Source organism: Nicotiana tomentosiformis, chromosome 8, assembly GCF_000390325.3.
Source record: "Nicotiana tomentosiformis chromosome 8, ASM39032v3, whole genome shotgun sequence".
NCBI classification, from domain to species: domain Eukaryota; kingdom Viridiplantae; phylum Streptophyta; class Magnoliopsida; order Solanales; family Solanaceae; genus Nicotiana; species Nicotiana tomentosiformis.
Genome location: NC_090819.1, coordinates 123,781,522 through 123,806,213, shown reverse-complemented (window position 1 = coordinate 123,806,213; position 24,692 = coordinate 123,781,522). Strand labels below are relative to the sequence as shown.

Sequence of the window (24,692 nt, the reverse complement as noted above, 5' to 3'; positions counted from 1 at the left end):
TTGTTTTGCTATTTTGAATTAATGATGTTGCTTGGTGAGAAAGAGTGAAAAGCACGAAGAGTGTTGTCGTTTCTTATTTGCATACAATAGCAATTATTTGAGATATGATGAGGATTAAAGTACGAAGGGTGATGCCATGTCATTTCATTTATGATATTACATGGTGAGGACGAGAGTAAACGCACGAAGGGCGATGTCGCGCCATTGTTGATTTTATTGCTTTACTTGATTTTCGATTGATAATTTAATTGGTTGCATTATTATTATTTTCTGAAAAAGGTTATTCGGTGATTTTGTACTTGCCGTTCTTGTCGTACTCCCCTTTCTACATGTCCCCTCCCAATTAACACTTTAATTGTTCTACTTGCTATTTTGTTGCTTTATGTATATACTTGTACATGATTTACGTAGTTATAGCCTCGTTACTACCTCGTCGGGCTTAGGCTCGACACTTATGGAATACATTGGGTCGGTTATACTCATGCACACTTATGCACTTCTTGTGCAGATACTGGTGTTGACCCCAACGACGTCTAGTGGTGTTTGTGATCAGGATCCGACCCTGATATCAAAATCCGATATCAACTTTCGGAATCGGGATCCGACCCCGATATCAATAAAGTCAACTCCCGGTTAAACTTTTCAAAATCTTTCATTTTTCAACTTTTGCCAATTCATGCCGAAAACGACCTACGAACCTCCAAATCAACATCCGGACATGCTCCTAAGACCAAAATCACCATACGCAGCTATTGGAACCATCAAAACTCTATTCCATAGTCATCTTCACACAAGTCAAACCGTGGTCAACTTCTACAACTTAAACCTCCAACTTAAGGGCTATGTGTCCCATTTCACTCCGAAACTCACCCGAAACCAAAACCAAATACCCCGATAAATTACATAACCATAATATAGCATAGAGGAATCAATAAATAGGGGATCAAAGCTAAAATACTCAAAACGACCGGTCGGGTCGTTACAGGAACGGGCCCGACGGTATTACTCTTTCCAAGGAAAGTGGGGAAATTGAGATGCCAAAACACACAGGCGTGGCGCATGCGCCGCGTTTGTGGAGTTTAATAGAGGGTGCATTTTTTGTCAGGCAGGCTCCATTTGCACCGCCGCTCTCGTGGTGCCCCATGCGGTGCGGTAGTACAATATTTTTTGCTCCAAAATTTTTCTCATTTTTTAACATTCAGGCTTGGTCCTCGACCCCCGAACGTGATTTCAGTTTAATTTCTTGGGCTTTTACATAGACTTCAAAGCTCCAAATAATCTATTTTAGCTCCAAAATTGCTTCCTAATGCGGAATCACCTCCTATAAAGCATAACATACGTAATAAGTACAAATCATCGTCAATTAAACTCAAACACGAATAAAGTGCAATAATTAGAGTGCAAAATGTAGTTAAAACATGAGTTCCTAGCCTACCATCATATTCATGTAATAAAAACCCCGAAAATTAAAAATCTGACAAAATCGAAACCCAAATCGATATAGTTGGTTTGATTTTGTTTTGATAAAAATTCGAACAAACCCGGCTCGTGTACACCTATACTCAAGATGGTCCGGCGGTCGCTCAAGCAACAAAGAAGGCCAATGGCAGTAATTACCAATACATGATTCAGCATGGTCTGCAGTTGTGATCTGATTCCGATGTCCTTATTTTATTTTGTAACATATTGAACTAAGACAAAATTAAATTGAGTTACGTGGAAAATAAGTATTTATATAGTGATTTCAATTTATTTAAAATTAAGACGTACAACAATAATAATAACATATACAGTATAATTTTACAAGTGGGGTTGGAAGAGGATTGAGAATACATTACTTTACTCCTTCCTTGTGCAGATAGAAGCTGTTTTGGATATATCTTAGGCTCAAAGCAAACATGCATAATTACAACGGTATAAAGAAAGGAATACAAAGAAACAATATTAAAATTGAAACAAAAGCAATGTCTAGTAATAATAGAAATTTAAGAATATGAAAATACGAAAATAACACTATTTGTAATGGGATATTTGAAATTAAAATGTAATTATTGTTATTATTATAGCTACGATTGAACTACTGGGTACACAACTTTCTTGTTTGAAGAGCCCTGATCTAGATCTTCTTGAAACCATAGCAGATATATATATTGAGTACCAATTTGAGGCAACATCCATAGCTCTAGATGTCTCCACATTAGAAGTTCAGACGCCAATTTTCCGCATGTTTGCTCGAAGTTGAAGAGGCCAATGTAGTGATAGTAATCATAACTTTTGTACTTGTTCTCTAGACATATATCATACATAAAATAAATACAGAACATAGGGATGAAACCACTATGCTAAGGTACAGGGAATATATGTGTCCATATAAAGTTACAACCTAATAAGGCATGTCAAATTAGTGCCAAAATTATTCCCCTCTTCGACAATTATGCTGCTAAATTCGTAACATTGCGCTTCAATTTTTGTTCTATTCCTTTTTTTTTTTTCTGACTCCTATTTCATTACTAAGCAATGCTATTATTTTTTATTCTTCTCGAAACAAGAATGTTGAGTTAACTTATGAAATTTAGAATGAAATTTGCACTTCAGTTTAAAAAAATTCAGTTGAGTTTGTGATTTGAAGATACATTTCAAGTAAAAGATTTCAATTACTCAACTTCACGTTAGGATTCCCATATTAGGATTTAATTGAGACGAACCAAAATTAATTTGGGACACCCAATTCTAAAAGGGAAAAGAAAAATAAAACGCTCTTTGCCAAATTTTCCACACTGTTTCCTTTAAAGCTAATAACATAACCCTAGATTTCCAATAATAGCAGCAATCGTCATCGAACTTTCTAGAAACTCAACGACACCCTAGAACCCTCCCGTCGCCACTACCACACAACCCACCCCCTCCCCCCTCTTTAAGAAATCCCCCAACCCCCAATCTTCTTCCTCTATTCACTACACTCTTCCCTTATTCTTCCAGAAACTTCCCATAAAATCAACTATGGCCGACGAAGCTAAGGCAAAGGGTAACGCTGCCTTCTCCGCCGGCAATTTCACCGACGCTATTACCCACTTCACTGAAGCCATCAATCTTTCACCAACTAATCACGTTCTTTACTCCAACCGATCTGCTGCTTACGCATCCATCGGAAAATATTCCGACGCTTTATCCGATGCTCAAAAAACAGTTGACCTAAAATCCGACTGGGCTAAAGGCTACTCTCGTCTTGGCGCGGCACACTTAGGTCTTCACCATTACGACGAAGCCGTTTCTGCTTACAAGAAGGGCCTTGAAATTGATCCAAATAACGAGGCCTTAAAATCTGGCCTTTCTGATGCTCAGGCAGCTCAGGCCCGATCTCGTGGCCCGGCTAGTTCCGCGAACCCTTTTGGTGATGCGTTTTCCGGGCCGGAGATGTGGGCTAAGTTGACTGCGGACTCAAGTACACGGGCTTACTTGAACCAGCCCGATTTTGTTAACATGATGAAAGATATTCAGAAGAATCCGAATAATCTAAACCTTTATCTGAAAGATCAGAGAGTAATGCAAGCGCTTGGGGTTTTATTAGGTGTGAAATTGTCGACGAGGATGCCGGAGGAGGAGGATGCTGAGATGCCGGAACCTTCGCCGGAGAGGAAGAGGCCTGCGGAGGAGGAGAAGAAACGGCCCGAACCGGAGCCGGAGCCCGAGCCAATGGAAGTGGGTGAGGAGGAGAAGGAGATTAAAGAGAGGAAAGCAAAGGCACAGAAGGAGAAGGAGGCGGGTAATGCGGCTTACAAGAAGAAGGATTTCGAGACTGCAATTCAGCATTATAGCAAGGCTATTGAGCTTGATGATGAGGATATTTCATTCATTACTAACCGTGCTGCTGTCTACTTGGAGATGGGGAAGGTATTATCCACATTCCTTAATGTTGTTTTGAGTTATATGTAGTGTAGTAATAGTAGTAAAGTTAAAAAGATATTAAATTTTATGGTTCAGTATCAAAGTTATAATTTGTAAAAAGTTGCAATGCTAGTGTTATCCTATTGAGTGCAATTGAATGAAGATTATGGGAGACAAGGGTTAAAAAAGATATTAAATTTAGCGTAGTGACACAATTGAACTGAAGAATATGGGAGATAAAGTTTGAATTCTCCCATCTTAGTAAGTCTTGGTGGTTATAGGTACCCGATAATATTGGTAGGAGGGTGCAGGTATGGTAGGATAGTCCATGTGCATTTTAACAGTTATTAAAAAAGGAATTTTGTTACTTTTAGGAATTTCAATTGTAAATATTACTATAGAAATTGAATAGCAACATTTTGGAATGTCCAGATATTGGAAGTGTGTCATATAAATTGGAACCAAGGAATGGTGTATCTTTGTCACTACCTGTGTCTTCTTTTATCTGATTATGGTTGTATGTCTGTTTTTATGCATTGTCTATTAAGATGACATATTTGGAGGAATTCTGAGTTCATTATCAGGCATACTTGATGCCATAGAAGGATTTCACTTTTCTCATAGGTAGAAGGCCATCTGGTAGTGCTGTAACTCCTTATGATTGAGGATTTATTTTCAATATAACTAAGGTTGTAATTGGGTTTCAATATAACAAACGTGGTGTATATGGGGATGCTGTGATTATATCAGGGAATAGGAATTTGTCTTATTGGTGGATTTATAATGCTGGACATACTGTTCTGTGTAGAAGAGTTCATGTATTTGGGTGATTACCCTTCTCAAGGTGTTAATTTTTTTGGTTATTTGGCTTGGCTGTTAGTACAGTCTTGCTGAATGCTGTAATAGTATTTCCAATCATTCAGTCTAATCTTTATATCCAGAAGCAGGTCACTGATCTTTTTTCACCTATTCTTTCTCTTTCTTTTTTTTTTTGGTTTTTGGGGGGGGGTGTGTGTTTGTGGTTTACCTGCTGCAGTAGAATTGCCCATTTGAGTCGTCCTTTCCTAATTATAGGAGGGCATAATACCTAATGAAAAGTTTTCACTATGTGAAATGGCTATTCCAATCTATTAGATGAGCAGGTGGCATATGTCTTTCCGAAACCTATGAAAAGTTGTGAGGTGGTGATTCGATAATGATATTTCACGCATACAGGTGATATGGATTCCATAGTTTGTATTAGGCATAGAGTGATGTGGTGCTCTTCCGTGAAGATCTGCTTGCTAAAGAACCTGAAAATTCTATGCAATGTCCTGATATAGAGCACTTGTTTAGGTGTCCTGCGGGTGCTGAGTTAAAATTCATGTGAGAAATTAAAGTTTTTAGAAGAAACCTAAACGTTACTGAAAATGTAAGTAAATCAAGCATACTGGAAACTGTAATGCACACAGTTATTTTATAAGTTTCGTTTATTCTAGCCTTTCATGATTGATGTGGCATAGAGTTGTTTGCTGATGGTAGTGCGGAAATTATGTAACATTTTGTTTTAGAAGTTCTTGGATATGATAACGATTTCTCCCGCGTTTAACAAACTTCCTCTCTTTAATAGCTGGCACTTCCATCCCCTGTTGTGTTAATGGAGTCTGCATTTAATAGACTTCAGTCCAGAGGTCTCTGTCTGTCGTCTCTTCTTCTAGGAGTTACTAGTGATGGTGGTTGGATTTTACTGGTTTGTTTTTCACATTCTGATGGTCTGATATCTGATTTTGCGAGAAAGAGCCCATCATATATGTAGTGAGTCACAACTGAACAGCCTAACTATTGACTCTAGGGGAAATCACGAGTCAATCCACATCCTTTGTTAGTTGATCTCCAACAAGGACCAGCAAGATTCTTGAGTTCATGGGTAGAGGTTTGCGAGTTCATCCACTCCCTTTTCTAATTAATCATTAACTTGAACCACTCAAAATGTTGAGATTAAGGGAGACATTACGAGTGAGTCCACTTCGTTTGCCAATTAGTCAGCGTCTAGGGCCAGTACTAGCATATAAAGCTGAGGGGTGAATAAGGAGATGATTGGAGATTCCAAGCAATCATTTGGTTTTGAATCTTTGCTAGCTACTGCACCTATGTATCCTTGACTTTTCTGGGAACTGCATGAGGTGCTGACTCGTTAGAGAAATAGACATGGTGCTGAGTTTTGGGTTTCTAGCCCCCTCCCCCTTGCCTCCCAGTTTGTTTCTCCATTTTGTCCTTTTTAAAAAGAAAACCCCATAATTCTTTGCCTTGATTTCAGTATGAGGATTGCATCAAAGATTGTGACCAAGCTGTTGAAAGGGGGAGAGAGCTAAGGTCAGACTTTAAAATGATTGCAAGGGCTCTGACTCGAAAGGGGACTGCCTTGGCAAAGATGGCAAAAAGTTCAAAGGATTTTGAAGTTGCAATTGAGGTTTTCCAGAAAGCCCTGACTGAACATCGCAACCCGGACACTCTGAAGAAACTCAATGATGCTGAGAAGGCGAGAAAGGAATTAGAGCAGCAAGAGTATTTCAATCCGCAAATAGCAGACGAAGAACGCGAGAAAGGTATTTTCTTCCTAATGCTGTCTGAGTTGTTTTACTCTTATGGGGCTAACTTTCTTCACTATGTTGCAGGAAACCAGTTCTTCAAAGAGATGAAGTATCCCGAGGCGGTTAAGCATTACACTGAATCCATAAAGAGGAATCCCAAAGACCCGAGGGTATTCATCTCTTCTGTCACCTGGTTAGACTCGAGGACTTTTCTCTGTCCTTCATTAAGGGCTGAATCCGCCTTTGTTTTTTTGTTAGGCATATAGCAACCGGGCTGCTTGCTACACGAAGTTAGCTGCATTGCCTGAGGGGCTCAAGGATGCTGAGAAGTGCATTGAGCTTGATCCAACATTTGTAAAGGGCTACACTAGGAAAGGTGCTGTTCAGTTTTTCATGAAAGAGTATGAAAAAGCTATGGAAACTTACCAGGAAGGATTGAAGCATGATCCTCAGAATCAGGAACTGCTAGATGGTGTGAAGAGGTAATTAGATATTTCTTTTTATATTCTTGTATCTCATCAGTTGCTTTCTTCCGAGGTTTTGAGAGTGATCATGATTCCTAAAATTGGTTTCCATTGGGATGTGATCTGTATTTGACTTTTTACTGATTCTTCTTCTTCCTCCTCTGAAATTTGCTGTATCTTGTTTATTCAAGACAACATGACCATCGATGTAGAAGTGAGGTGATTTTGTCAGTGTTATGGTTTTCACTTGTAACTTAAACTACTGTCTTTTTGCAGATGTGTGGAGCAAATAAACAGGGGAAGCCGTGGAGATCTAACTCCAGAGGAGCTCAAAGAGAGACAGGTATCATTTCTTTGCACTGTACTCTTATCTTGCTCCGGGCAGAAGTAACTGGGGTAATGGTAACACTCATACATCTAATTCTTTGAGCAGGCCAAGGGAATGCAGGATCCAGAAATTCAGAACATCCTTACAGACCCAGTAATGAGACAGGTAAATTCAGAGTACTATTTTTGACTTGTCAATACCATTGACATTATGTAACTTATGCATTTGGGTGTGAATGGTGTATTTTGGAGCAGGTGCTGACTGACTTCCAAGAGAACCCAAAAGCCGCACAGGATCATATGAAGAACCCTCTTGTGATGAACAAGATCCAAAAGTTGATTAATGCAGGAATTGTCCAAGTTAAATAAGTAGAGCAACGTTTAGACCTCAAAAGGGAAATAGGGCATGGCTATCCATTATTTATTGTCGTTTGTGTATTCAAGGGAATCGTTCATAGGACTCCTTTTACTCTTCTGAGGGTGTAAGGTCGCACAATGTCTTGGTTTCCCGGTTTTCTTCTGTCGCAACTTCAAATTTTGCATCTTGTTGCCTGTTGGCTCTTTTATGTCCTGATTGTTATATTCAAGTGACGCTGCTAACTCCCCGAAACTGGAGAGAGAGCTCTATTTGTCCGAGTGGGGTGTGCTTTTACGATGGTTTAGAAAAACATTTCGGAGAAATATATTTTAAGAATCAAACATTGTTAGAGAAAAATTTCGGGTGTAAAAAATAAAATAGTTTTTTAGTAACTGTTAGTATTTGCGGAAGCGAAGAAGTATTCTTTGTTATGTCATCTCAGCAAAAAAGAAAAACGATTCTAACACTAACAAAAAATAGAATTGTTGGGTTGCAAGTCGCTCTTGGGACAATATTATGTGGCAGACTGTAAATAATATTTCTGCAGGAGAAAAGATTGTGAAAATTGTAAGTGCTTTGGCTTGTTGTTTTGTGGGCAAGTGCAGGCTGTATTGTACAAATAATTATAAATTATTCACTTTAGCATGTACTTTAGACATGCGTATGGGGTTTCAAAAATTGGCGTATGAAAGTTGTAGTGAGACAAATTGGGGTCGACAAATTATTCTAAAATTAGAAAGCTAGGTGTGGGTCCCTCGCAGTGTAAACTTCAGAAAATTTGAGTTTAAAGCTAGCATGTTATAAGTGTAAATTTCAGACAGTCGGGTTTCAAAGTTCTTCAACTCTTGCCATCCACCTTGTTAGGAGATTGATTGAGCAGTATAGGGAGAGAAATAAAGACTAATGGTGTTCATCGACTTAAAAAAGTCCGAGGGAGATTTTGTGGAGATGTTTGAAGGCTAGAGGTGTACCTGTTGCCTACGTTAGAGTGATTAAGGACATGTATAATGGAGTAAAGACCCTAGTGAGGACGGTGGGTGAAGACTTGAACCATTTTCCGATCATGATGGGGTTGCATTAGGGGTTGACACTCAGCACTTTTTTGTTTGCCCTGGCGATGGACGTACTGACGCGCCATATCCAAGGGGAGGTGCCGTGGTGCATGCTATTTGCATATGATATTGTATTGATTGACGAGACGCGAGGCGGTATGAACGAGCAGTTAGAGGTATGGAGGCAGACCCCGGAGTCTAAAGGTTTCAAGTTGAGTAGGACCAAGACAGAATACTTGGAGTGTAAGTTCAGTGGTGAGACTCAGGGAGGGGAAGGGAAGGTGAGGCTAGACTCGCAGGTCATCCCTAAGAGAGGAAGTTTTAAGTACCTTGGGTCTATTATTCAGGGGGATGGGGAGATTGATGAAGATGTCACACATCGCATTGGGGCGGGATGGATGAAATGGAGACTCGCTTCCGGTGTTTTGTGTGACAAGAATGTGCCACCGAAATTTAAAGGTAAGTTCTACAGAGTGGTGGTCAGACCGACTATGTTGTATAGGGCGGAGTGTTGGCCAGTCAAAATCGCTCATGTCCAGAAGATGAAGGTAGCAGAGATGAAGATGTTGAGATGGATGTGCGGGCACACCAGGTTAGATATGATTAGGAATGAGGTTATTCGCGACAAGGTGGGTGTGACCCCTATTGAGGACAAGATACGGGAAGCGTGACTTAGGTGGTTTGGTCATGTGAGGAGGAGGAGCACAGACGCCCCGGTGAGGAGGTGTAAGAGGTTGACATTGGAGGGCCTATAGAGAGGTAGGGGTAGGCCGAAGAAGAGGTGGGGAGAGGTGATTAGGCAAGACATGGCACAGCTTCAGCTGACCGAGGACATGACCCTTGATAGGAAGGTATGGAGGTCGAGGATTAGGGTAGTAGGGTAGGTAGTCTAGAGTGTTCATAACAGTAATATTGACACGCAGTCTCCCTTTCTGTTGGTAGTAAGTTTTTATTACTAACCGTTGTTTTCTTTCATTGTTGATCACCTTATTATCTTGTTGTTTTTATTCTGCTTTTATATGCCTTTTTGGTGTTATCTCTTCTTGTCTATATTTTCATTAATGTGGTGCTTATACTTTTTGAGCCGAAGGTCTATTGGAAACAACCCCTCTATCCTCACAAGGTAGGGGTGAGGTCTGCGTACAAACTACCCTCCCCAAACCCCACAGTGTGGGATAATACTGGGTATCTTATTGTTGTTGATGTAACAGATACCTAACTAGATTTGTTTTTAAAATACGCGATGACTTATCTTTTTTGGGGTTGGCGTACACTTACTGTCACAGCATTAATCTTTTTTCTCCAATCCGATGTTCTGCTGCTAAATTTTTCCATATCTGTATTATTAATATTAAAAGGGAGATATCCTCAAATCACAATATCAAGTAAGTGCTCTTGCAAGAAAGAAAGAAAAAAATAAATGTTTCCAAAAGGTTAAAGGAACAGTTCAGTTAAAAAAAGAATTACAGAATACTATGTTGACAGGTGCAATAGCAGAGGCAGATTTATGATTTTAACTTTGACTAATTTAATCTTAGCTGAACGCGTTACTTACTGTATGGTAGTGGTGCCTATGTTACTATAACGAGACCTAAACAAAATGTAAATCAGCAAAAAAATTAATGGAACCACACTCGCACTCATGCATAAGCCTACTTATTAGTTTTACAACATTAGACTACTCTGCTTATTTTGGACCTCTATATTATAAAGAGATTGCAACTTAAAAACAAACGTAAATTAAACAACTCAACCATCAGATGTTACACTAAGATCCCACGAGACAGCATTAAATTGTTACAGGCAAAAATCTGTTCATATAGTAAGTTGAATCCCACAACCAGGACATACTCAATTGAAGTTTCTTTGGATGAGATATACCTTAAATGCATTTACACTGTTGCCATTCCTTCTTTTTCCCCCTCAGAGACTAAGCTTACAGAATTCGACCAGATTAGAAAAATCCTTTATAAGCTCAAACCTATAACCAATATCAACTATTCTCCATCAGTCTTTAATACTGGTACAAAAAGAATATCGTGCACGCCTTGACATTTTCATCGAGTAAATACCTATTTTTAAGTTCTTGGATCCAAAATCTGGAAGCTAACTGATTAAGCAGCTGCTGTTTCCTCCTTTTTGGCAAGCTGGTTTTGAATGTGTTGGGGAACAACATCAAAGTTGGCTAATTGCATGACATATGACGCACGCCCTTTTGTCATTCCTCGCAAGGTACTAACATAATTGAACATCTCTGCTAATGGAACCAAAGCATCAACCACCTGCACCAATTAAATTAGATCCATCAGAGAAAATTCATACTCCATATTATTTTCCAGAGAAACAGTAATTTATCACATGCACACAACTTATGTTTATTGTTCATAATGGTAAAATAGGACATGTTACAGTCCCTCTAAGAGGTCCTTTTTAAGATAGATAAAGCTACCTACCTTGCATATCTTCAAAAAGGAAAGAGAGCCGTATAAATCAGAATGGATAAAACACTGGTCGACTTAATTCATATACTATGATATGCTCGATTACTGTGTTAAGACTATGGATCTCCAATTGTCACTCAACAAAGGGTGTGTTTGGTATCCTAGAAAATATTTTCCGGAAAGTTTTCCACTCACCAACCAAACAAGGATGAAAACATTTTCTAGGAAAATATTTTTCATGGAAAACATTTTCCTTCATACCAAACACACCCAAAAAGTGCAGTTGGAAGGGTGGAAAACTTAGTATAACAAGAAGATCGATGAAAGGATTCCGCTATTCATACCTTGAGACCTCCAGGTTTATCTCCAAAGCTGTTGATCTGGCCTCTCCTTGAGTTAAGGTCACCAATCACATCTCCTAGATGTTCTTCTGGTGTAACTACTTCAACTTTCATTATCGGTTCTAGCAATTGTGGACTAGCTTTTCTCATCCCTTCCCTAAAAGCTCCCCTAGCAGCCAGCTGGAATGCCAATACACTTGAATCCACGTCATGGTAAGAGCCATCTACTAGCACTGCACGAACATCAACAACGGGAAATCCCGCCAGTACCCCGTTACTCATGCATTCTTCTAATCCCTTCATAACACCTGGAATATATTCTTTTGGCACTGCACCTCCCTTGATTTCACTCTTGAATTCATATCCACCACCTGTTTCCATGGGTTCAAACCTTACTGTGATATCAGCAAACTGTCCTGACCCACCAGACTGTTTCTTGTGGACGTATTTCACTTCTGAGATCTTGGAAATACTCTCGCGGTAGTTTACTTGTGGAGCTCCAACATTAGCTTCCACCTGTCAATGAGCAAGCAACACCAAGTTACTAAATGTAAGAAATCAGATATTTTCAATTCTACAAGGCAAACTACTGAAAATAAGAATGGTAGGCAAAGATAGCCAAGTGATCAAAATAGGCATTATATTTAGCAGTAATTTTTATGAGAAAATCAAAGACACGAGAGAACATTTTTGCAAATATCCTAGGCAATAACTTTCTGCTTGGGAGTCTGTTAAGCAAGCATTTTGCGTATATCCATACAATTTTCTCTTATCAGATATCAGTTTAAGCAGTAAATAAGAGTAATAGCGAAAGTAGCAACTGCAATGGAAATTCTTCTGATCATAATAGGAGAAAAAGTAGTTTTTTTTCCTTCTTCCTTTGTGGGGGGTTTTTGTTGGGTTTGACAGGGGTTTTCAGATACATACCTTAAATTCCCTTTTGAGTCTATCAACAATGATCTCAAGATGTAATTCTCCCATTCCCTCGATAACTGTCTGGTTAATCTCCTCATCCCGTGAAAAATGGAAAGATGGATCCTCTTGAGCCAGTTTAATTAAGCCTGTCGCCATCTTATCAATGTCTGCTTTGGTCTTGGGTTCAATTGCAACCTTTATAACAGGATCTGGGAAATCCATGCGTTCAAGGACAACAGGCTTGTCGGGATCAGCCAATGTCTCTCCTGTAATTGTATCTTTCAATCCAGCAAGAGCGACGATATCACCAGTTAACGCTGTCTTTATATCCTCTCTGCTGTTAGCATGCATTTCAAGAAGTCTGCCAATTCTCTCCTTCCTGCCTTTGTTTGCATTCACAACATATGATCCTGCACTAAGCTTTCCTGAATATACCCTGACGAATGTGAGAGACCCCACAAAAGGATCATTCATGATCTTAAATGCCAAACCAGCAAACGGTTCATCATCACTTGCGGCCCTCTCAATGGTCACTTCTGGGTTGCCAGGGTCGGTTCCTTGCATTGCAGGCAAGTCAACTGGAGAAGGCAAATAATCCACAACTGCATCGAGAAGCGGCTGAACCCCCTTGTTCTTGAAAGCTGAGCCACACAAGACTGGGACAAAACTGCCACCGATAGTTCCCTTCCTGATCAACTTTTTAATGGTTTCCTCGTCAGGTTCAACTCCTTCCAAGTAGTTCTCCATAGCATCATCATCCAATTCAACTATAGTCTCAATCATCAGTGCCCTATATTCCTCAGCCAGCTCTTGAAGATCAGCGGGAATATCCTCATAGGAAAACTTTGCTCCTAATTCTTCTCCGGACCAAACAATAGCTTTCATCTTCACAAGATCAACTAATCCTTTGAAGTTATCCTCTGCGCCGATTGGAATCTGAATTACAAGTGGTTTAGCACCCAAGTTTGATACTATCATGTCTCTTGTTCGGAAGAAATTTGCTCCAAGACGATCCATCTTATTAACGAAACATATCCTTGGGACTCCATACTTATCAGCTTGTCTCCAAACAGTTTCCGATTGAGGTTCCACACCAGCAACACTGTCAAACAAGCATATGGCACCATCTAAAACCCTAAGGGCACGCTCTACTTCAAGAGTGAAGTCCACATGACCAGGAGTATCAATTATGTTGATACGATGCTTGTTCCAGAACGTGGTAGTAGCAGCAGAAGTAATTGTAATCCCCCTCTCTTGCTCTTGCTCCATCCAGTCCATAGTGGCTGTCCCCTCATGCACTTCACCAATTTTATAGTTTCTGCCAGTATAGTAAAGGACACGTTCAGTTGTAGTTGTCTTCCCTGCATCTATATGAGCCATAATTCCTATATTGCGGTAGTCCTTCAAAGGCACTGTTCTCTTCCCCTCTGCAGAAAAATAAAAAGGAGCAGCACATGAGTTTCTGTTCCAGGATTGAGTTACCAATACACTGTCCAGACAAAAAAGAACCCTGTATAACATCTATCTCCTAAGACTTAGTGTTTGATTAGACTGTGATTGGTAAACCATAAATCTAAAAGAAGTGTCTTAGATATTTTCAATCATCAACCTTCTTTTGGAAAAAGAACATATCAAAGAAGCTGACATCAAAATAAATTCTTAAAGCTCAATACATTTTTTCTTGGAATGCACTAAATAGAGGATATCACCATTCTCCATGAGTTTGAACTTTAAGTAAGAAACTCCACAATTTGGAACTCCAAGTAGACACCTTCAAAAATTAAGTACTACATTATACAGTTATCCAGACTAAAGGTTCAACCTTTGTTTCCTTTTCCATGTTCCAAAATCAAATTGTTTCATTTTCCTTCTTGTTCATCAATCCTCAAACCAAACGCCCTTTATTCTCCCCAAATATGACCTTTCTTTTCTCGAGCCCATTCGCTCCAATTTATTATGTTTTCAATCCTAATCAAGTTTCAAATTATAGAAATCAGTAACTACGGTCTAAGCCAGTTACATAAAATAAAACCATCTCATTTTCTCAAATTCAATCAATCAATCAATCAACTATATCTCAATTTAAATCTGATGGAGTCAACTAGATAAATATTCTGTATCCATTCATTCATAATTAGACTTTTTATTCATTTTAATAATATAATGCTGGTGTCTAGGCCAACTCTCGCGCACCTCAACTATTATAGTAGGTAAGCGCCCCCCCTCCGAAAAAAAAAACAAGTCATCTTTACAAGTTATCCATCTAAAATTTACACCAAAAAATCAAAATAGTTGAAACCTTAAGAAAAAGAATTGAAATTTCCAATTAAAACCCAAAAAAGAAACAAAGAAAATTTAAGTATATAACATTGAAAGAGTGAAGAAAAGAAAAGAGGATGAAAATTAATACCTTCAGCGGCGGCCATAGCAAAGACAGAAAAGCCATTCTTTTTGGGCTTTTGACTTAATCTTGAGCTTCTAGAAGCAGAAACAGAGCACAGTTTGAAGCTTCCAAGGAATTCAGAAGCAAGGGACTGTACTTTAACACATCGATTCCTCCGAGAAGAAGAACTGACCCGGTTGGATATGGGCACGGGTCTTTGAGACCCATTAAAGTTGCAGAGTGAAGAAGCAGCAGATGACATTCTTGTCACTGATTCTGCTGCCATTTTTCTCCTCCTACTCTGTTTTCTGGTTTAGTGTTTGTGTTTATATTTCTATATACTACTACTGGTTTATATTGGTTTGGATAGGACTTAAGGAGGGGTGGGGATAATGAAAGAGTTTTGAGGTGCGAGTATTTTTGGTGATTTGGTCATTTTTAGACCTTTGGTTTTTAGGTCCATTTGGATTTTGGACTATGGGATAATATTGTAAGGCCTAGGAAAAAAAGGGTTTATTTTATAATTTGTCTATAACAACATCCATAATACTCTCTCGTTTCCAATTTTTATTTTTTTGGTTGATAAAATACTGCTTTTAGTGTTTATCCATATGACACCATTTTATATGGAGGATTAAATTGCTTTTGTTATAAAACAATAAAAGAAGAAGAAGAGTATTTCAGAGAAAAGTAGAGAGAAAATTCTTATTGATTTGAGATTAATTACAATAAAATAAAACTACTCTATTTATAGGGAAAAAGTACCTTAGTCACAAAGTAACAAACCCTAAAATCTCTTTAAAATATAAACATTCACCTTAAATATAAGGCAGAATAGCCTGACAAACACCTGTACTTGTTCTTGTTTGTCATCCCGGTCCCTGTATTCAACGAAGTTTCATCCAGATACCTAAACTCAGTCAAAACATATATTTTAGACCCCTGTAACCATTGACTGAACTTATGTGTCATTCATTTTGCTGAGTCAGAAAAATGAGTGGCTATACGCTCTAAAAAGGAGAGTGAATATATTAATTTTAATTTAAAAATATTAAAAATAATAAAAAATAACCATAAAAAGAAAAAGAGTAAAATGATTTCCCAGCCCAAGCATCCCTACCCCTTCAGCCTTATTTGTCCCATGTTTTCCCCATCTTATTCTCCCCCTTATTTCCTATCGTAACCCCGTCCGACCCTCCACCCCCCCCCAACCTCTGCCCTTTGTGGATAGTCAGCAGCAAAATTAAAAGTACAGTATTGTAACGATCCGACTTGTCGTTTTAAGAATTTACGCCCCGTTCAATGACTTAAGGTCTCGAGCAGCTTCGCAATATGTATTATGACCTGGTCGAGTTTGATTTACTAAAGATTTGGAATTCAATTAAACGAACAATCCTTAATTTGAAACTTAAATGGAAAGAGTTGACCGGAGAGTTGACTTTTGAGAAAACGACTCTGGGATGAAATTTTGATGATGTCAATAGCTCCGTATGGTGATTTTGGTCTTAGGAGCGTGTTGGAAAAAATTATTTGGAAGTATGTAGTAGAATTAAGCTTGAAATGCCGAAAGTTAAATTTTTGAAAAGTTTGACCGGGGATTGACTTTTTGATATCGGGGTCGAAATATTATTCTGAAAATTTGAATAGTTTCGTTATGTCATTTATGACTTGTGTGCAAAATTTGAAGTCATTCCGGATTAATTTGATATGTTTCGACACAAGATATAGAATTTGAAAGTTCAAAGTTCATAGATTTTGATTTGAGGTGCGATTCGCCATTTTGATGTTGTTTGATATGATTTGAGGCCTCGAGTAGGTCCGTGTTATGTTATGAAACTTGTTGGTATGTTCGGACGGGGTCCCGAGGGCATCAGGTGAGTTTCGGATGCTTAACGGATTGAATTTGGATTTGGAGGAGGAGCTAAAGCAGCTGGGCTGCTGGTGTGATCGCACCTGCGCGAAAAAGGGCCACAGGGGCGAGCTCGCGGATGCGAGAAATGAGTCGCGGAAGCGGAAAATTCATGGGCTGGCCAAGCACCGCGGGTGCGAAAAATTCGCCGCAGATGCGAAGGCCGCGGGTGCGAAAAATTTGCCGCGGATGTGAAAGCCGCGGGTGCAAAAAATTTACCGCAGGTGCAAAAAAATCACCGCGGGTGCGAAAAACCCTGGGCAATACAAAAACAGAGGGGTTCCGAGCTTTTGCCATTTTTGGGCATTTCAAGCTCGGGTTGAGCGATATTTGAGCAAGGTTTTCACGGGAAAACTTGAGGTAAGTCCCTTGTGATCATTTCTAGTCCATAATATTGAATTATCATCGAATAATCCAATTAGATTACATGTTTTTGAGGTGTAAATCGGGGGTTTGAACTTAGGGATTTGAAAACGAAAAATTAAGATTTGGAGGTCGAGTTGTTATTGGAATTCGATAAAATTGGTATGGTTGAACTCGTATCGGAATGGGTGTTCGGATTTTATAAAAAATTTGTCGGGTTCCGAGGGGCGGGTCCCGCGTTGACTTTTTGGAATAAATTTTAAAGTCGACGTATTATTATCCGGAATTATTTCCGATGAATTTTAATAAAGTTATATAATAAATTTGGATAGATTTGAACGGCCCGGAGGTCAGTTCAAGCAAGAAGGCGATTTTGGAATATCGGCATAACTTCAAAGAGGTAAGTGTCTTAGTTAACCTCGAGTGGGGGAATTACCCCTTAGGCATTGAGTCTTATGTGCAATTTGTGTGATTGAAAACCATTTACGCGAGGTGACGAGTACGTACTTGGCTTATATGTGTAAAGTTTATCGAGTTAAAGTCCTGAGCATATTGTGTGGTAAATTGGGTAATTGTTGGTATATATTTAATCAACTAATTATCGTGCCTAAATACTTACTTGAATTTTTGAATATTCCTCGTAATTTCTCAACAAAGGAGTTTAGATAACCTATATCCTAGTTGACTTGCCATTATTTAAAATTATTTGACTCATATTGGCTTCTTATTGTTGACTTGAATATTGTGGAATCGTTGCTACATTTTGTTTTGTTTTCCCTTGTTAAGCTGTTCTCCTTGTGCCTAGCATTCTTTACTGTGGTTATTCCTTGTGAATGAGTTCTACCGTTCTTGTGATTTAAGTTCTTGAGTTGATTTGTTCGCCGTACTTTGCATCTCTGTCATTGTTGCTTTTGTACTTGCTGTGGTGATGTACGAGGTTTCTGTCGTGTTATAGTTGTTATCTCTGTTGTTTGCGCTGCATATTTAAATTGGGACTACGGACGTATTTCTGGAGATCCCCCAGCACTGCATATTTAAATTGGGACTACGGACGTATTCCGGGAGATCTCCCAGCACTGCATATATAAATTGGGACTACGGACGTATTCTGGGAGATCCCCTTGTCTTGCATATTTATTTTGGGACTACGGACGTATTCCGGGAGATTTTCCAGCACTGCATATTTAAATTGGGACTACGGACGTATTTCGGGAGATCCCCCTGTCTTGCATATTTATTTTGGGACTACAGACGTATTCCGGGAGATCCCCTAACACTGCATATTTATTTTGGGACTACGGACGTATTCCGGGAGATCCCCTCGTACTGCATAATTAATTCGGGACAACGGGACGGTATTCCGATAGACTCCCCTGTGGTTATATATGTGTTCGGAGCTGCTAATCTTCCATGCTTAGGTGTCACAGGGTGACTTATACTCGAAGGATATTACTTGAAAAGTTTATATTTGAAAAGTATTTATCTTGAAGGAACTATGTTTGAAGGATATTTATTTGAAAGAGGTTATACTTGAAAAGTATTTATCTTGAAAGAACTATGTTTGAAGACTAATTATTTGAAAAGTTTATATTTGAAAGGTTTTTATCATGAAAGAATTATATTTGAAAGATATCTATTTGAGGAAATTATATTTGAAAAGATTTATTGAAAGAATTATATTTTTAAAAAAAATAAAGAATTGTATTTGAAAGATATTTATTTGAGGAAATTATATTTGAAAAGATTTATTGAAAGAATTATATTTGAAAATAATAATAATTATTATTATTTGAGAAAATTATATTTGAAAGAGAGTTATCTCGAAGAATTATATGTGAAAGACATTTATTTGAAGGACTTGATTTAATTGGGTGTAATTGTATTTATTAATTATTGAGTGATATTAATGGTATTCTTGTTGTCTGTTGTACATATCACTGGTTGTTTTATCATTCCCTTATTATTATTTATTTTCTATTATTTTGTATATTATATTGCACATGTTATTAGACTAGTGAGTGTCTTGACTGTACCTCGTCTCTACTCCATTGAGGTTAGTCTTGATACTTACTGGGTACCGACCGTGGTGTACTCATACTACACTTCTACATATTTTTGTGCAGAGCCAGGTATTGGAGACATCGGATTTGAGAAGAGTTAAAGCGGTATCGTAAGGACTCAAGGTAGAGTTGCTTGGTCGTCGCAGTCCCTTGGAGTCTTTTCATTTCATTGTACTGTTAATTTTAATCAAACAGTATTGTATATTCGGTCCTCGTGATCATTCCATGTATTCAGTTAGAGTTCGTGATTCAGTACTACCAGTCTTGGGAGGTTGTGTATTGTAATTATTTCCGTTGTTAGTTAGTTTTGATTATTTATTTAATAAAAAAAATGGCTTCAAAATGTAATAGAAATCGGCTTACCTAGTCTTAGAGACTAGGTGCCATCACGACGCCTGTGGTGGGATTTTGGATCGTGACAAGTTGGTATCAGAGCTCTAGGTTCATAGGTTCTACGAGTCACGAACGAGTCTAGTAGAGTCTTGCGGATCGGTACGGAGACGTCTGTACTTATCTTTGAGAGGCTACAGAACTGTTAGGAAATTTCCATTTCTCTAGGTTGAATTTGGAATTTGAACCTTTGTATATCCATTCTCTCACAGATGGTGAGGACACGTGCTACTGGGTTAGGTGAGCAGGTATCCGCACATAATGCTAGGGCTGCAAGAGGCCGGGACCGAGTTAGAGGCTGAGGAAGAGCACGTGCTACGACTAGAGCACCTATCAGAACAACAGTTGAGGAGCCACCAGTAGCTCCAGTTGGGGAACAGGTACCAGAAGTGTCACGACCCAAAATCCAAAAAAAAGCAGTGATGGTGCCGGACACCACTGTCAGGCAAGCCAACCGTAATCAATTAACTTAATTACCCATTTTAGTATTTTTAAAATAAAAAATATTTCTTTAATAAAATTGTAGAGATAAAACTCATAGAGTAAATGATAAATATTTTTGTAACTAAATTTTTAAACAATTCACAAAACCCGGTATCACAAGTGCATGAGCATTTACTAGGAAATTAAAAATAAAATACAGCATCTGTCCAGAATACAAATTAGACAGAAAAATATAATAACTCTAAAAGAGACTTTGTTAGCTGCGGATCGTAATATAGAATGCAGCTCACCCATGTCCCCACAATTATTGACCACACCTATGCGCCCACAAGGCCGCTATACATATATGTACCTGCATAATAAAATATGCAGCAAGTGCAGTGTGAGTACGAAAATAACGTGTACCGAGTAAGTATCAAGCCTAATCTCGAAGTGGTAGAGACGAGATAGCCAACTTTGACACTCACTATGGGTCAATAATAATAATTGGAATAAATTATAATTATTCAAATCAGCATGGTTCACAGAGTTAACAATAATTTTATTCAATTAGCAGAAATAATAAGAATCCTTCAAATGCAACAATTTTCCAATTTATTAATTAAATCGTGCAATTTCAATAAAACTTCCAATTTATCAAATAACTTTACAAGCTGCAATTCAATTTAAATAAAATTTTTAATTTATCAATTCGTCTCATTTACAGGAATAATAATAATTCCTTAACAAACCGGAATAATAATTCATTAAATTTCAAAGATTTTCAATTTATCAATTAGCTTCGCAAGCTGAAATAAACTATTAAGGTATTGTGTAATTATTATTATTAAGCACGATTTCTGCCGAGGACGTATAACCCGATCCAGAGTGTCGTGTACACTGCCGAGGGACGTGCGGCGCGATCCATAGATGCATCTATCCTGTCGAGGCGTTCGGCCCGCTCCACAAGAAAGGAGGACATTTTCTTATGTACCTCCGGAAGGAGAGTACTTTTATTATGAGTTAAATTCGGGAGAAAAATAATTTCTTTTAACAATTAATTAATTTAAATAGAAAATCAAGCATATAAAATTTCCATCTTTTAATATCTTTATCTAACAATTCACAATATATTCATATATATCAATTAATATTAATTAATCAAGGAATACAATTTACACAAGTAATTCATGCTTTGAGTTCTAAACTACCTGGACTTTAGCATTTATAGTAGCTACACACGGACTCTCGTCACCTCGTGCGTACGTAGCCCCCGCAATTAGCAACAATTATTCAATTTAATCCCTATGGGGTAATTTTCCCCTCACAAGATTAGACAAGAGGCTTACCTCGTCTCAAAGTCCACTTTCCAATTACCACGTCGCGTTGAATTCTCGATTCGACGCCGAAAAATCCGAAACTATCCAAATATTATACAAAATAATTAATATATGCTAAATGATTCAAAATTTATCTATTAAATAAATTACCTTATCCAAAATGGTAAAATTCATAAAATTCATCCGGGCCCACGTGCCCGGATTTCAGAAATTTCTGGAGGGAATCGTTACCCATAATCTCAAGAACTCAAATATATAATTTCCATCCAATTCCATAATCATTTCCGTGGTGAAAAATAAAAAATACCAATTTCTAGGTTTTTCTTCAAAACTCCAAATTTTTACAAATTTTCATGTCTAAATCCATATATAAACCATGTATTTAACTTGCAATAGGTGTGAATTAACTTACCTCCAAGTTGCTAGGTGAATGCTCCTCTCAAGAAGCTCCCAAGATCGTCCAAGAATGAAGAAATGAGCAAAAATGCTCAAATCCCCGCTTTAAACACTCACTGCCCAGCGATCATCGCGCCCGCGGCAAAATTTTTCGCACCTGCGGCTTCGCACCCGCGATGGAGTTTTGGCACCCGCGATGAATTTTTCGCATCCGCAGCCTCGCACCCGCGATGGATGTTTCGCATCCGTGGCTTCGCACCCGTGATAGATTTATCGCACCCGCGGTGGATTTTTCGTACCCGCGATCATACCAGATATCAGCTGCCTCAACTCTTCTTCAAATTCCAAATTCGATCTGTTAACCACCCGGAATCCACCCGAGGCCCTTGGGACCTCAACAAAATATACCAACAAGTCCTATAACATCATACGAACTTATTTGAAACCTCAAATCACATAAAACGATGCTAAAACCACGAATTATGCTCCAATTCAAGCTTAATGAAACTTAAAATTTCCAACTTCTACATTCGATGTCGAAACTTATCAAATCAACTCCGATTGACCTCAAATTTTGCACACAAGTCATAAATGACATAACGGAGTTATGAAAATTTTTGGAACTGTATTCCGACTCCGATATCAAAAAGTCAACTCCCCGGTCAAACTTCCAAACTTAAATTCTTGTTTTAGCCATTTCAAACCTAATTTCACTACAGACTTCCAAATAAAATTCCAATCACGCTCCTAAGTCCAAAATCACCATACAGAGCTGTTGGAATCATCAAAATTCTATTCCGGGGTCGTTTGCACGTAATTCGATATCCGGTCACTATTTGAACTTAAACTTTTTAATTGTTTCATCAAAATTCCATAACTCGGGCTAGGGACCTCAGAATTTTATTCCGGGCATACTCCCAAGTCCTAAATTATGATACGGACCTACCAAAACTGTCAAAACACTGATCCGAGTCCGTTTGCTCAAAATGTTGACCAAAGTCAAACTTGACCTTTTAAAGCCAACTTAAGAAACCAAGTGTTCCGATTTCAACCCAAACACTTCCAAATCCCGAACCAACCATCCCCACAAGTCATAAATCATTAAAGCACATACAGAAAGTTTTATTTAAGGGAATGGGGTTCTAAAAGTCAAAACGACCGGTTAGGTCGTTACATTCTCTCCCACTTAAATATATGTTCATCCTCGAACGTGCTAAGGAGTGTTCCGGAGTTATTCAAAATTACTGTTTAACACCTCGTGCACCTACCCATGCTACCACACCCTGTTGAGCACATTAACTCGAGCCAATCTGAAAATTCTCCCCTTTATTTAGGCAAATAAGCCTTAGAGCCCAATTCTAACATCCAGAATTCTCCACCATGCTTGTTTCCAACCTATGAATGTCATATCAATCACTACACGATGCACCAATATAGGATTGCATACCTTTGCTAAATTTAGACCATGCACCACATCATTCACATGACTATAATAACATCCTCCGATAACAATAGCCAAAATTCTACGAATCTGATGTTCACAACACACCTCATGATACATATAAGTTGTGTTCCAACTCGTGAAATGCTTCCACGATGGAAGAAATGTGTAGAAATTCATAACCAACTGCCGAGTCAACAATTATTGAGTTTCTCCTTCTGATAAGAACCATTGCCTCATTATAACCAAAAAATGGTATTTGCTCTTTATTACACTCCATATAATCCGATCGTACTGATCCTGAATCCAATAATCTCGTCTCACCAAGTATAAGTTGCTCAGGCAATAAACCACCTCAGACACGATCAAAAAGCCTCATATGACGCCACAATTAGCTAATAAGCTACGGACTCAATTGCGATACATAAGGAAAAAGAACTCTGGAAAGGATTACTCAACCCACGTGACTAATTAGAAAACTGAAAAGGTGTCATGAACCTTCCTCAGAAAACGGGACACAAAACACACAAAATAGAATATAGGTGACTATACTCGACATCACACTGTTGAGGCGTGCAACCCGATCCATACATGATAACATTGCGGCGTGCAACCCGATCCACACATGATACCGTTATGGCATGCAACCCGATCCACACATGATACCGTTGAGGCGTGCAACCCGATCCAAATAACATACCTGTGGCGGCGTCTGTTGGAATCATCAAAATTCTATTCCGGGGTCGTTTGCATATAATTCGACATCCGGTAACTATTTAAACTTAAACTTTTAATTTTTAATCAAAATTCCACATCTCGGGCTAGGGACCTCGGAATTTGATTCCAGGCATACGCCCAAGTCCCAAATCACGATACGGACCTACTAGAACTGTCAAAATAATGATCCGAATCCGTTTGCTCAAAATGTTGACCAAAGTCAACTCAGTTGAGTTTTAAAGCTCTAATTCACATTTCAATCTATTTTTCACATAAAAACTTTCCAGAAAAGTTTACGGACTGCGCATGCAAGTCGAGGAATGATAAATAGTACTTTTGAGGTCTTAGAACACATAATTAATTATTAACTTTATAGATGTCATTTTGGGTCATCACATTCTCCACCTCTAAAACAAACGTTCATGCTCGAACGGAGTTAGAAAAAGTACCTGAGCTGGTGAATAAGTATGGATAACAGCTGCGCATATCTTGCTCGGTCTCCCAAGTCGCCTTCTCGACCGGATGACCCCTCCACAGAACCTTCACGGAAGCAATGTTCTTTGACCTCAGCTTTCGAACTTGCCTATCTAAAATAGCCACTGGTTCCTCAACATAAGATAGATCCGTGTCCAACTGAACCTAACTGAAGTCTAGCACATGAGACGGATCGCCTTGATATTTCCAAAGCATAGAAACATGGAATACCGGATGAACTGCAGAGAGGCTAGGTGGTAGTGCAAGTCTGTACCTCTCCAACTCTCTCAAGAATCTCAAAAGGCCCAATATACCTCGGGCTCAACTTGCCATTCTTTCTGAACCTCATCACACCCTTCATAGGCGAAATCCGGAGCAATACCCGCTCACCAACCATGAATGCAACATCACGAACCTTCCGATCTACATAACTCTTCTATCTA

The 24,692-nt window shown here is 38.6% G+C and overlaps 2 protein-coding genes across 4 annotated transcripts; one reads left to right on the top strand and one right to left on the bottom strand.

The window, feature by feature from the left end:
* Positions 1-2,816: 2,816 nt before the first annotated feature.
* On the top strand, positions 2,817-7,788 carry LOC104091970 (hsp70-Hsp90 organizing protein 2). 2 transcript variants are annotated; one of them, XM_009597421.4, is made up of 7 exons: positions 2,817-3,891; positions 6,182-6,470; positions 6,540-6,625; positions 6,714-6,937; positions 7,196-7,262; positions 7,353-7,412; positions 7,502-7,788. In XM_009597421.4, the coding sequence occupies exons 1-7, from the start codon at positions 3,001-3,003 to the stop codon at positions 7,613-7,615; spliced, it is 1,731 nt and encodes a 576-aa protein (XP_009595716.1). In that variant the 5' UTR covers positions 2,817-3,000; the 3' UTR covers positions 7,616-7,788. The 2 variants fall into 2 exon arrangements, with proteins under 2 accessions (XP_009595716.1, XP_070038845.1); XM_070182744.1 differs by having other exon boundaries at positions 2,821-3,891; positions 6,182-6,625.
* Positions 7,789-10,379: 2,591 nt separating this feature from the next.
* LOC104091971 (elongation factor G-2, chloroplastic) lies at positions 10,380-15,085 on the bottom strand. 2 transcript variants are annotated; one of them, XM_009597423.3, is made up of 5 exons: positions 14,764-15,085; positions 12,366-13,780; positions 11,442-11,954; positions 10,729-10,938; positions 10,380-10,637 (listed from the first exon to the last, which is right to left on the bottom strand). In XM_009597423.3, the coding sequence occupies exons 1-4, from the start codon at positions 15,020-15,022 to the stop codon at positions 10,771-10,773; spliced, it is 2,355 nt and encodes a 784-aa protein (XP_009595718.1). In that variant the 5' UTR covers positions 15,023-15,085; the 3' UTR covers positions 10,380-10,637; positions 10,729-10,770. The 2 variants fall into 2 exon arrangements, with proteins under 2 accessions (XP_009595718.1, XP_009595717.1); XM_009597422.3 differs by having other exon boundaries at positions 10,380-10,938.
* Positions 15,086-24,692: the final 9,607 nt, after the last annotated feature.